The following is a 12,494-nucleotide window of genomic DNA, read 5'->3' on the forward strand; positions in this document are numbered from 1 at the left end:
ATATTGTGTTGGTATCTCAAAGGAATCGAGTGAGGATTAAATGAAGTAGATACTGCACGCCAAAGTGCTTAGTACCATCGTTGACAAGGAATAGGAGGTCTGAAAGTGCTTTGGTCTCTTCCCTTTTCCATCCTGTAGCAGCTGCCAAGAGAGCACGCCAGCAAGAGATCAGCCAAAGTAAACAGAGAAGCTCTTTATGCCAAATCACAGAGCCGGCAAGGGGAATGTGGGGGAAGGGCAGGGAGGAAGGATCCTCCCCACTCCTTTATTCACAGGTTTAGATGTTGTTCCATCTGCTCTCGAAGTTTGAATTTCTGGACCTAGAGGAAAGGGAAAGGAGTGAGAACCAGGCGTGGGCCTCTGCCAGCTAGGGTGACCAAGCCCAGCTGGTTTGCCTAGGACTGAGGAGTTTCTCAGGTTAAAGCCAGGAAAGTTTGGGGCAAACCAGGATGAGCTGACTAGTTGGTTACCCTACTGCCAGCCTCTCAACAGAATCTGGCCCACCACTCAGGGAGGTATAGGCAGGCCGCCTGACCTTCTGCACCTGGGCCCCGGGCTCCCCTACCCCTCCCTGGTCTCCTTACACACCTTTCCTGAGACGGTGAGGGGGTAGTTTGTGACAAACACGATGTATCGGGGAATCTTGAAGTGGGAGATCTGCAGACCAGAGGGAGATAAAGCATGAGGCTGGGCGGGGTCCCACAGTTGGGTGTAGGGGACAGTGGGCTGACAGGTTGGCAGGCAGAGGGTGTTGGAGAACTGAGCAACACCGTGATGCTTGGGGCGGGTTGAGGGTCCCACCTTCCCTTTGCAGAAAGCCTTGATCTCCTCCGCTGTGGTCTTCTCCCCTTTCTTGAGCTGAATGCAGGCACAGATTTCCTCCCCCATCCGGTCATCCTTCACTCCCACCACCTTCCAGAGTCAGAGATAGATATCAGACATCCCCATCCCCATCCGTGTCCCCTGCTCTTGGGGTCTCACCTGGGCTCACCTGGGCTGGGCGCCTCACCTGCACTTCCTGCACCTGTGGGTGTGTGTGAAAGAAGTTCTCGAGCTCAGCGGGGTAGATGTTCTCACCGCCGCGGATGATCATATCCTTGGAGCGGCCCAGGATCTTGCAGAAGCCCTGCTCGTCCATCATGGCAATGTCTCTGCAAGGAAAACCCAGGAGCCGCCTCTCATCTCTGCCTCATCTGGCTGGCTCGCTCACTCATTCAGCAAACATTTATCAAGCACCTACTATATGTCTTGCACTACTCTAGACTCTGGGGCATATGGCATGAACAGGACATTACTTGGACAGTATAGTCTAATGTAGGAGGCAGATAAAACCAAGTAAACCCATACCTATGGCATATTTTCTCTCTCTCTAAACATATCTATACATATGATTTTCATGGCTGGCTTCTTCTTATCATTCAGGTTTCAGCTCAAACGTTTCCACCTTAGAGAAGCCTTCTCTGATCACCCCATAAAGGGAAGCTCCCCTCCCCACCACAGCCACTCTCTCTCTTATGACCCTATTTTATTTTCTTCGTGATGTTTATAAATGTCTGAAATGATCTTGTTTGTATCTGTCTCCCTCCACCAGATATGTGGGAAGTAAGAGCAGGATCCTTCCCATTGTGCCTTCCACTGGACCACCGGTGTTTAGAATAGTGCTGGCACATGGCAGGTGCATAATTGGAATTTGTTGAATTAAATGAGTGACTGAATCTTGGCTCAGATTTTGCAGGCACTGTCCCGGGTGCTCTCATCTGTGCTGCATTTGGTCCTTCTGGGAGCCCTATTTGGAGACTATGGTCATCCCCATTTTATACATTTTGGAAACTAAGTCTCAGAGATGTGAAGGGGCCATCTTGACACACATGTTCTCCCTGTTCTAGCTCAATGTTGCCAGCTCAGCCTCAGGACCCCCAGCCTCCCCTCGGCAGCCCAACTCTCCACACTGCCCTGCCTTCTCACCCTGTCTGGTACCACTTGTCCTGTCCAGTTGCTTCCTCGGTCTTCCAGGGCTCACCCCAGTAGCCCAGCATGACGCAGTACCCTCGGATGCACAGCTCTCCAGGTGTGTTCAGCTCTGCCAGTGTCCCCGTCCCCACGTTCACGATCTGGGCCTGGGACCAGGCAGCTTCAGGCTGGGGCCTCCCACCCACTCACTTCAGGATGGGGGGCCCTCAGGATGGGGGGAGCTTTGCCTTCCTTCCCCCTAGTAATGAAGCCCCCTGGCTCTGCCCATCCCCAGGGAAGGGAGACAAAGGCTGGAGTAGATCCATCACCAGTCCGACACTGGAGCTGGGCATGAAAGAATAGTTGAGGCCCAGGCCAGGAGCTGCTCAGAGGAGGCCGCCTGCGGGGAAGCCAGACCAGCTGAAGAATTATAAACAATGCACAAGAAAGGGGAGTCTCCTCTTACTTCCCATTAAGCAGTAAATAAAGAAGCCAAAGAGGGTGGCACAGCAGGGCCATGTGAACATTAGAGGTGGCAAACAGGCAGAATCTGAAAGCCTAGTTGAGAAATGAGCCACAGCCAACGTGCAAGGAAAGCTTAGCCTGTGTGCCTCGTGTCTGCATCTGTGAAATGGGGAGAACTACACTTGCCCTGTCTACCTCACAGGTGGGCATCCCAGCGAGTGGCAGTGAGGCTGTCAGACACATGGGAGGGGGCTGATGTCACTGCACACTCACTTCAGGGAGAAGGGCAGTTGGCCCCAGGGGAAGCACTCTGGCAGTGACCCCAGAGGGGCAAGGGCACAAGGGGGGAGGGGAAACCAGGTACGGGCTGGCATAAAGCACCAGTGTTAGAGGCTGGGAATTTGAGAGCGAAAGGTGCTCTGGGTCAGCCTTCAAGGTGCAAGGGACCCCCAGAGGAAGAAGCTGCTTGGGAAACTGTTTATGCCAAGCGAAAAGAGGACCTCTGCTGAAGTGAGTGGGGGCGGGGGGGGGGGGAGGGCAGGGCTACGGGAGAGAAGGAGCCATGTAGGAAAAATCTCTGTGCCCTGGATCCTCTTTGAGGCTCTTCTGGCTGCCCCAAAACAGACAGTGGGCTTGGCAAAAACACACCTCAGACAGGAAGGGAGGCAGAGAAGTTCAGCTGCGGCTGGCCACTGTTCCAGCTCTTCCCCGCTCAGGCCTCAGCCCACAGAGAAAGCCCCAGGCCCGGGAAGACCTTGCTGCTGGGGGCTCTCGGCGTCTTGAGTGAGCTGTTTGGATCTCTAATTGAAAGCAATAAACATCCCAGGGGGTGAACCCCCGGCGAGTGGTGGGAGGTGGGGTCTGGGGCCCACCTCTGTGTGAGGCATGATCCTGCCCACACTTTCTGCCTTCTGCGCCACTGTGTCCTCGGTGAAGTTCATGAAGGTCACGGGACTGTTCTCTGTGGATCCATAAACCACCTAGAGGGTCCAGAAAGGGTGTTTGGAACAGAGCCCAGGACTGCAGCAGGATGGGGAAGTTACCCTGAGGGAAGGAACCGGGTGGGGGGGGGGGCGGGGAATGGGGAGAGTGGAAGGCAGTTGAATGGTGGGAAAAGAGGCATATTCGGCAGAAGTCAGGAGGCAGTGGCACTGGATGTATCGCAGACTAGCTCAACTAGCAGGGGCCCCAGGTCTGAAATAAAATTGAGAGCAGGGAAGCCATTCTCTTCCGGCCGGGCTCTCAGTCTTTGTTCTTTCCTGGAGCAGCCACATGCTGTACCCTGTGGCTCCCAGCGTTACCAATGTCCCAGCCTTCTCCACCTCCTCCCCCGGCTGTCTTAGCACACCCTTCCTGATTTCGGGCCACAACATCCCCTGCCCCACCCTTCCAAGCTGAAGGACCCATAAACTTGATGAGAAAGCCATCCTGCCTTGGCCAGCTGGGAACTACACAGGCACAACCCACCCGAAACCCGGTACACGTGCCTAGCCTTGGGGTAGGTGCCCCCCAAGTTCTGGAGAGTTTCCTGTAAATATATGTTCCTCAAACTAAAAATACAGCCAAAGCAAGGATTTAAAAAGCCAGTGGCACACCCCCCCCCGCACCCCCCCTTCTAGTGGTCAGAACATCCTAAGCAACAGAAAACCAGCAGCCAGCCTTGGAGGAACATCACCAGGCAGTGTTCTCGGCCAACTATGACCCCCATCCAGAGGCGACAGGTGAAAGGGGCTTAGGAGAGGGCAGGCCTCCACACCTGAGTGCTGGGTGAAGGGAGAGGGGCTGGCTACCCTCTGTTCTAGGTTCCTTCCAGCCAGCAAAGACACCAGACCTTTTTTCATCCTTCAACCCCACCCTACCCCCCATTTCCTCTGTGTTAGTGGAAATGACCCAGGCATAGCTGGGGTTTGGAGAGACCTGGGGTCTGGTTCCTCCCCTCACCCCCCAACACAGACAAGAACCCCTACCGTCAGCCCAGAGCTCGCTTTGGGGCCAGAGCTGAGACTCTGCCTGCCCACTCTCCCCTTTCCACAAAAATCTGGACACCGTGGCTGGCACGTGGACACACAGAGACCTGGTCAGCTGGGGCAGGGCTGCCCACAGGACCTAGGGTCGAGAAGCCCAAGCTGTCTAGGGCTGGTCCCTTGTGGCCAGGACCCAGCCCCCTCACCCGCCCTCACAGTCCTGGGCCACTGCCCAGGTGTGGCTTCTGTCAAGTACACCTTGACACCTCTCTGGCCGCCACCCTGGGAGAACACCCCCAACCAAGGGGTCCTGACCGCTGGGGGTGGGGATGAGGAGGTGGGGACATTTCAGGGAGATTAAGGAGGGGGGAGATGGTGTGACTGTGCCTGTGGTCTTCAGGTGTTTGCCGAGCCCTGTGGGTCATTCCCCTTGCCCCCAGTTCCCACTTTTCTGGTTACCTTCAGTCGTGGCAAAGGGGCATAGGCGGTGCAGGGGACAGAAACTCAAGCCCGGGGCTGGCAGAGAAGGGCCAGAGGCCAGTCCAGGGCAGGGAAGAGCTCCCACCTCCTGAGGGCTGGCTGCGGGTGCAGCTGGAAGGGGAGCCCGACGCCAGAGAGCCCCATTAAAGCGCCGCCGGCCGGCGACTGCGGCGAGACTCGCGTCCGGCTGTCCGTCCCCACTTCCTCCCTCGCTGGGTCCAGGGCACACAGCCGAGCGCAGAAGGGGGGAGGCGTGGAGGCTCAGACTTGAGCAAACAAATAAGTTCAGGGAACGCCTCCCTCTCTTTGGTGTAAACTCCGGGCCCTGGACACACCCATACCCTCCCCTGCGGGGGTGGGGAAGGGGGTGGGGTGGGGAGGGAGCAGAATCCGAGGGCAGGGAGATAGGGGACCACACGGTCCCCAGGGTGGGAGGGCCCCTCCCCTTCGAGGTCGGGGGCGCAGCTCCGGGCGGGAGGGAGTTAACCCGGTGGCCTCGCGGCTCCACGTAGGAGCTGGCTCCGGCTGCCGGCTGCGGTCAGGGCCATCGTATAAATAGGGCGGGAGACCGAGCACCGAGGACTTGCCGCTGCCCCCAGCCCCGGCCCCAGGCGTCCCGGCCATGGCCCGCCCGATGCTCTTGCTCAGCCTCGGCCTCCTGGCCGGCCTGCTGCCGGCGCTGGCCGCCTGCCCCCAGAACTGCCACTGCCACGGTGACCTGCAGCACGTCATCTGCGACAAGGTGGGGCTGCAGAAGATCCCCAAGGTGTCAGAGAAGACCAAGCTGCTCAACCTACAGCGCAACAACTTCCCAGTGCTGGCTGCCAACTCGTTTCGGGCCATGCCGAACCTCGTGTCGCTGCACCTGCAGCACTGCCAGATCCGCGAGGTGGCCGCAGGCGCCTTCCGCGGCCTCAAGCAGCTCATCTACCTGTACCTGTCCCACAATGACATCCGCATGCTGCGCACCGGCGCCTTCGACGACCTGAGCGAGCTCACCTACCTCTACCTGGACCACAACAAGGTGACCGAGCTGCCCCGGGGGCTGCTCTCTCCGCTGGTCAACCTCTTCATCCTGCAGCTCAACAACAACAAGATCCGCGAGCTGCGCTCAGGCGCCTTCCACGGCGCCAAGGACCTGCGCTGGCTCTACCTGTCGGAAAACTCACTCAGTTCCCTGCACCCCGGCACTCTGGATGACGTGGAGAACCTCGCCAAGTTCTACCTGGATAGGAACCAGCTGTCCAGCTACCCCTTGGCTGCTCTGAGCAAGCTGCGGGTGGTGGAGGATCTGAAGCTGTCCCACAATCCCCTGAAAAGCATTCCCGACAATGCGTTCCAGTCTTTCGGCAGATATCTGGAGACCCTCTGGCTGGACAACACCAACCTGGAGAAGGTGAGCTCCTGGCTGCAGGGCTCTGCCCCGGCTCCGCCTTCACTGCCAGGAGGCCCAGGGATCCAGGGCCACAGCTGGGCACCATCCCCTCTCCCCTAAAATTGCCTCTTCCTAGGGCTGTCTCCAAGGTGAGGAGCTCTGCTACCTCTGTCCTCATCTTGTCATATTCTCACCCAAAATCCTGCCCTGCTGCCCCTGTCCCTAGTCTCGGCCACTGCCCTCCTAGGATTCCTACTTATAAACAGAGCTGGGGCTGCCCTGGCCCCACCAATGGCCCCCAGGAGGCATGTCCAGGGCTCCCGAACCCCCTGCTGTGTGCAGCAGCCACCCCTTCCTGTTGGGCCTTCCACCCCTCCTATGCTGTTTTTTTCCCCGTCTCCAGTAAAACTACCACCCCATAAAAGGAGGTTTGTTTACTGAGGAGCCTTCCAGAGGAGCTGGGCAAATCAGGCCCACAAAGACACCCTGTTCCTGGTGGGGAGTGTGCTAAGGTGGGGTGGGGGGCTGGGGAGTGAGGGGGAGGACATACCTGAGGAAGACCTCCTCCTTGCCTCCCAGAGGTCCTGATGGATCCCTCATCCCCACCCCCAGTCCACACACATACATTCCACTGCATTCTCAGGTCCATTTCAGCTGAGTGGGGACAGGGGGCCTGACCCAGGTTGCAGACATGCACCCATGGGTTCCGTGAAGGGGCAAAGGCAAGAACCACTCACCACTGTTAACCTTTGGCACAAGGACCCTAGGTGTCTCCCCATAGGAAAGACTGGCCATGCCTCACTGTGTCCTAGACAACTCACTGCCCTTTGCCCACCCCGGTCACCAGACCCATCTCCTGGCTGCGTCCTCACTCAGTCCTTCCTCCTCTGTGATGCCCAGCACCTGGCCAGGTGGGGCTGCCTTGGGTCGGAGTGGAATCCTTCCTTGGGACTAGAAAATCGCTCTGGTGTAGGGGCTCCGGCCAGGAGGTTTGGGCAGGGACCAGGGCAAGGTGGGGGAGATGGTCATCAGAGCAGTCTGATTACCAGGGAACTTCACACCCTTCCCTGGGCCACAGGCACAGAGATGAGGGCAGAATAATACCTGGATGGCGACCAGCCTTCATCTGGGTGGACAGAGTCTGACAGAGCCTGCCCTCCTTCAGCCCCAGCCACTCCCCAGCAGAAGTCAGAGTCCCCTGTGGCCCACCATTGCCAGCGTGGCCTTTCAGTGGGAAGTAGAGCAGGGCGGCAGGGGCTCATTTGGGGCAGGGGAGGCCAGGCAGGAACTGTGACGTCTGGGCCAAGATATGGGCACCAATAGAATGTTTCCTCTGGAGCCAGCCAACCTGGCCCAAGACTCCACCGAGGTGGCTCCACAAATAGAGTCTGGCAGGCAGTGAGGGAGCAGTGAGGATAGAGCTGGGGGACATCCCAGGACCCTGGGGGCTGTGGGGAACCTGGGCCCACTGCCCATCCCACCAAACACTGACCAGCTTCACTGTGTGCCAGCTTGGGCCACTGGGGCCAACTCTGGCTGCCTCCCCAGCCCCAGTGTTTGTGCAGGAAGCATGGTGCCAGGGGAGGAGGAGCTGGATGTGGTCCTGCAGCTACTGTTGACTCCCTGGGCAAGGGACTTAACCCTGCCCCCCTCCCCGCCCCCCCCGCCAGTTTACATATTGGAAATAACACTACCTATCTCAAAAGGTGGTTGTATGGATTAGGTCATCTGAGACAACTTAGTCATACTGTGAAACTCCTCAAGGTGCCACTGCTTACGTCCAGGGAAGGACCCTGCCCCTCTGGGGCCATAGAGATGGGAGAGGCCGGACACGGGCTGGGTGCTCACTCGTGCCCACCTCCCTCCCTAGTTCTCTGATGGTGCCTTCCTGGGTGTGACCACGCTGAAACATGTCCATCTGGAGAACAATCGCCTGAACCAGCTGCCTTCCAGCTTCCCCTTTGACAGCCTGGAGACCCTCACCCTCACCAACAACCCCTGGAAATGTACCTGCCAGCTCCGGGGACTGCGGAGGTGAGAGGACCCCCATGGTACCCCCAGAACATGCTCATGTGATGAAGTAGAGACACACTGGCCCTGCACTAAGACATCCTGGGCATATGTCCTAGATCTGCTACCTAATAGGTGTGGAACCCTGGGCATTTCCCGATTTGCATGAAGATGACGGTTCCAGACTACCCTAAAGCCAAGTCACCCTGGCCCCATGGCTCACTGACCCTTCCTCCAGTACTCTTACATCTCTTCCCCTACCCCAGCAATTCTCTGTCTCTCCAGGTGGCTGGAAGCCAAGACCTCCCGCCCTGATGCCACTTGCGTGTCGCCCGCCAAGTTCAGGGGCCAGCACATTCGTGACACGGACGCCTTCCGCGGCTGCAAGTTCCCCACTAAGAGGTCCAAGAAAGCCAGCCGCCATTAAACAGGTGGGGCCCGGTGGGCAGCTCCCCCATTCCCTCTCTGGAGATTCTGGAAGTGAGAAGGGTGTCCCAGGATACTTCCCCACCATGGAAGGGCATGCAGACCCTCCATTTTTGCAGGGAGAGGAGGGGAGGACTGGGGCTCCCCCTCTAAGGGGGAAAATGATACTGCCCAGGACCACCACCATTCTCTCCAAACACTGTCTAGGTTGTTGGAGTCCTGACACCAATCCTTGCCTCACCTCAGGTCCTGACCCAGCCGGTCCTGGTGACTGGTCTCTGCCTTCTGCCGGAAAAACTACTGATCCTCCCACCTCCGACCCCCACCTTCTCCCCACAGCCTTTGCTGATGCACAAGCTGTCCACACCTAGACATGTCCTGGCAGGGGACTCGGGCACTGCAGCACAAACCCAGCTCCGCCTGACGGTGAGAGCTTCATGACGCCTGGCCCCGCGGCTATGGCTCCTCTCAGAGAAGCTGTTGCTGAGACCCCCAAGTCCTTTAGAACCGGAACACGGTGGCCATCAGGATGGCCACTCTTCCAGAATCCTCGTCTCTGCTCCCCTTTCCCCGCCATTTGGAAACAAACATCAGATCCTTGCCCCACCCCTTGCCTCCAGGAAGGGTCTCAAGCCCCTACCCCCAACTTTGCCAGCCCCCGCCTGCCAGGACACTCTAGCCGGACACTGGTGCTTTGCCACACATCCTCCCATGCTGCATTTCTTCCCCAGATTTCTATAAATATAAATTTATGTATGTGTAATATTTACTCCCCTGTCACCTATCTCTGTGACTTGAGAGCTGCTGATTAGGTAAGATTGCTTTTTCTCACATCTGCTTTCTGGAATGAGGGCCAGCCGGAGGGTCTTCCTTGGAGACCCAGGCTGGGCTCCTCCCCACTCCCAGCAATCTCTTCTCGCCCAGCCCCGTCCTCCACTCACCACCAGTTCCTTCATGTTCAGCTTGTTGATGATGGCTCGGATCAGCTCTGGGGATGCAGGGGACCCACCAATCACACCTGAATCAGAGAGAGGGCTGACACAGCTCCCACCTTCTCCAGGCCCAGTGGACCCCCCCCCCCCTTCACCTACGGCCCTTTTTAGGAAATAACATTCCCTTCTCTCCCCAACCCTGGACCTATTCCTAGACCAGGCAGCTGGCCTTGGGCTGGAGTCTAGGGACACTGGGGATTTGCCTCCCTCCCACCCATGTTTCTACAGTGGCCTTCTTGCCCCTAAATGAAAGCTTGGGCACATATGTAGCTCACTGGGCCAATCCTGGCCTGCCACCCTTGGCCCCATCCCACCTCCACACATGGCTGAGATGTCATAACTTGAGAAGTCTGGTTGGTTCAGAATGTCCACGAACATTGTGGGAGTTCCATATAGCAAGGAGCCTCTGTATGAGGGAGGTACATCTCAGAATCAGGCTTGGAAGTAGAAGGGAACTTCCTCTTCTCACCACCCCACCCTGACCCTACAGTAAGGGCCAAGGCTGCAACTGTGGGGAACAGGCAGGAGAAGCTCCTTGGAGGGAGGAACTGGTCCTCTCCTGGGGGTCTCCCACTACCCCGCCTCCATTTCTCCTGGTTGGAGGGAAGAGACATCTTGGAAAGGGATCAGGGCCCAGGAGTGAGGAATAGGAGGGTCTTATCAGCCCGCAGATGGCTGTCCACTGATGCCCACCTCTCTCTGCTGATGGCCTCCAGCGCTTTCTTGCCATCAAAGACCGGAGAGGACAGGATGAGGGTGACCCCGTGCATCAAGCTCACCATTGTGCCTCCCACGGAACCCAGGCAGTGGTACAGGGGGTTGGGCAGGACCACCCGTGACTTGTCTGGTGGCTGGAGATGGAAGCAGGAGGCTGGGTCTATTGCGGGGCCCCCGGAAGCCAGTTCCTCTAGCCAGCGGGGGAGCCCAGCAAGCCCCCCCCCCCCCCGCCAGCACGGTGCCAGGGAAGCCCTTGCTGGGGGCCAGCACCCCCTCACCTTCTGGTGCAGTCTCAGGCGCTCTCCTATCATGTTGGAGTTGTTGACAATGTTGTAGTGGGAGAGCGTGGCCCCCTTGGGGCTGCCGGTTGTCCCCTGACAAGACAAGCAGGTGATGGCTTGGCCTCTTTCATCCCATCTCCTTCCCACCCTGGGCCAGTGCATGGAAGAGCACTGGACTGGGAGTCAGGAGACCGAGACGGCTGCCCCAGATCCATTCATTCACTCGATACGTATTCACAAGGATTTGCCACATGCCTACACGGTGCCAGGTGTTAGGATCCTCAAAAGTGGCAAATAAGGTCTGTCCTTATGCCGCTCATGAGGTGGCTCAGAGAACTCTGTGGCTCACCAGCAGATGCCCTCTCTGGGCCTCAGTTTCCCCATCTGCTAAATGAGGGGCTCTGACCTGTGGTGGCTCAGTGCATCTGCCCCTGTGCTGGGGACAAGAGGGCCAGGGGAGGTGGGCATGTGACAAGGATACCAGTTGCTGGTGTTTTCCAGGGCAGAGCAGACAGCTAGGGCCGGCCCCCCTAGAAGAGTGTTTGCTCTCCCCTGACTTCCTCTGCTGCCTCCTCCTTCTCAGGGGAGGGTCACATGGCGGGCAAGGGTTAGTGTGCCAGCCTGGGCTCGGGACAGGAGACCTCTGCCCTACCGAGGTGAACTGGATGTTGATGGGGTCATGGCAGGACAGGAGCTGCTGGGTGAGCCGGAGCCGGGCCAGATTCTGCTCTTGACTGCCAGCTGCCACCACCTCATCCAGGAGCAGTGTCCCTGGCAGAGGGGCGTCCACCGAGATGACTGTGGTCAGATCTGGGAGCCTGGGGGTAAGGGAGCATGGTGAGAGTCGGGGGGTGAGGCAGGGCCCACAGAGATGGGTAAGGGATGAGGGGGCCAGGAGGCTGCATGAGGCACCCCTCCCAATCTGGGACACCCCCACCTCTGACTCTTCAAGTCCCCTGGCTGGGCCTTCTCCACCTCTGGACAGATCTGCTTCAGGATGTTGTAGTAATGCTGGGTCTTGAATTGCCTGGGGAACACGAGGGCTTTGCAGCCCACCTGTAGAAGGGGAGCGCCCCACCATGGTCAGCAGGAAGCCCCAGCCTGGGGATGTGGTGGTGTCCTAACTGTTGCTCTCTTGCCCACACACACCACCACCACGACACACACATGCACCATCCCCAACACACACACTAGCCTGTCTGACCAACAACCCGCTCTTCCCACCCACCGGCTGAGGAAGGACAGACTCTGGGGGTCACTCACGTGTGCATGGCCCCCCAGCCCAGTCAGCCCTCTGTGACAACTGGAAGCCCCCTGTGCCAGGCACCAGCTGGCTCCCCCGCCCCCACCAAGGCAAGGGATGGGCCTACCTTCCTGAGGGCATACTCCACCTCCATAGCCTGGTAGGCTGGGTTCACAGACACCTGGTGGAGACAGCGAGGGTACATCATGTGTCCTGGGCAGACTCTGTCCCTCTCACTGCCCCTCCACCCTCAGAGGCAGCACCCTGTACCTTCAGGCTTCCTTGGTGGGCTTCAGGAGAAAGCACTAGCTGGTGTGAAACCAGCCAGGCACTGGTATGATTCTGGGGCCAAGGGTCCAGGGGATTCCCCTGAATGATGCCCCACCCCCTCACAGCCAGCTGTGCCAGGCAAGCCCCTCCTCACCAGAATGATGCCTGCCTGGGCCGTGGCCAGCTGCATGAGTACCCATGCGTAGGAGTTGGGTCCCCACATGCCCAGACGGTCACCCTTGCAGAGGCCAATACTCAGGAGCCCAGAAGCAGCTTTGTCCACCTGGTATAAACAGACAGGGCACAAAAGGGTGAGATGCA

General features: G+C 58.4%; 2 protein-coding genes across 7 annotated transcripts in view; one reads left to right on the top strand and one right to left on the bottom strand.

Moving 5' to 3' along the window:
* Positions 1 to 173: 173 nt before the first annotated feature.
* Positions 174 to 12,494, bottom strand: part of ACSF2 (acyl-CoA synthetase family member 2) — a 29,527-nt gene continuing 17,206 nt past the window's right edge. For all 5 annotated transcript variants that reach the window (XM_068531848.1, XM_068531849.1, XM_068531852.1 and 2 more), the window contains 14 exons: positions 12,328 to 12,456; positions 12,031 to 12,084; positions 11,598 to 11,716; positions 11,313 to 11,478; positions 10,658 to 10,753; positions 10,356 to 10,513; positions 9,977 to 10,068; positions 9,612 to 9,688; positions 3,288 to 3,395; positions 1,966 to 2,117; positions 1,010 to 1,151; positions 802 to 912; positions 589 to 657; positions 174 to 320 (listed from right to left, as the gene is read on the bottom strand). In XM_068531848.1, the coding sequence (XP_068387949.1) occupies positions 270 to 320; positions 589 to 657; positions 802 to 912; positions 1,010 to 1,151; positions 1,966 to 2,117; positions 3,288 to 3,395; positions 9,612 to 9,688; positions 9,977 to 10,068; positions 10,356 to 10,513; positions 10,658 to 10,753; positions 11,313 to 11,478; positions 11,598 to 11,716; positions 12,031 to 12,084; positions 12,328 to 12,456 (1,524 nt within the window). In that variant the 3' untranslated portion in view covers positions 174 to 269. The remainder of the gene's footprint in view (positions 321 to 588; positions 658 to 801; positions 913 to 1,009; positions 1,152 to 1,965; positions 2,118 to 3,287; positions 3,396 to 9,611; positions 9,689 to 9,976; positions 10,069 to 10,355; positions 10,514 to 10,657; positions 10,754 to 11,312; positions 11,479 to 11,597; positions 11,717 to 12,030; positions 12,085 to 12,327; positions 12,457 to 12,494) is intronic.
* CHAD (chondroadherin) lies at positions 5,264 to 9,439 on the top strand. 2 transcript variants are annotated; one of them, XM_068531854.1, is made up of 4 exons: positions 5,264 to 6,255; positions 8,105 to 8,268; positions 8,530 to 8,675; positions 8,878 to 9,439. In XM_068531854.1, the coding sequence occupies exons 1-3, from the start codon at positions 5,482 to 5,484 to the stop codon at positions 8,669 to 8,671; spliced, it is 1,080 nt and encodes a 359-aa protein (XP_068387955.1). In that variant the 5' UTR covers positions 5,264 to 5,481; the 3' UTR covers positions 8,672 to 8,675; positions 8,878 to 9,439. The 2 variants fall into 2 exon arrangements, with proteins under 2 accessions (XP_068387955.1, XP_068387954.1); XM_068531853.1 differs by having other exon boundaries at positions 8,917 to 9,439.

Source organism: Eschrichtius robustus, chromosome 20 (assembly GCF_028021215.1).
Source record: "Eschrichtius robustus isolate mEscRob2 chromosome 20, mEscRob2.pri, whole genome shotgun sequence".
NCBI classification, from domain to species: Eukaryota; Metazoa; Chordata; class Mammalia; order Artiodactyla; family Eschrichtiidae; genus Eschrichtius; species Eschrichtius robustus.

Excerpts from the sequence above, each read along its gene's own strand:
- CHAD (XM_068531854.1), top strand. The coding sequence starts at position 5,482 with ATGGCCCGCCCGATGCTCTTGCTCAGCCTCGGCCTCCTGGCCGGCCTG. Across the intron at positions 6,256-8,104 it reads ACAACACCAACCTGGAGAAG|TTCTCTGATGGTGCCTTCCT; the intron begins GTGAGCTCCTGG and ends CTCCCTCCCTAG. Across the intron at positions 8,269-8,529 it reads CAGCTCCGGGGACTGCGGAG|GTGGCTGGAAGCCAAGACCT; the intron begins GTGAGAGGACCC and ends CTGTCTCTCCAG.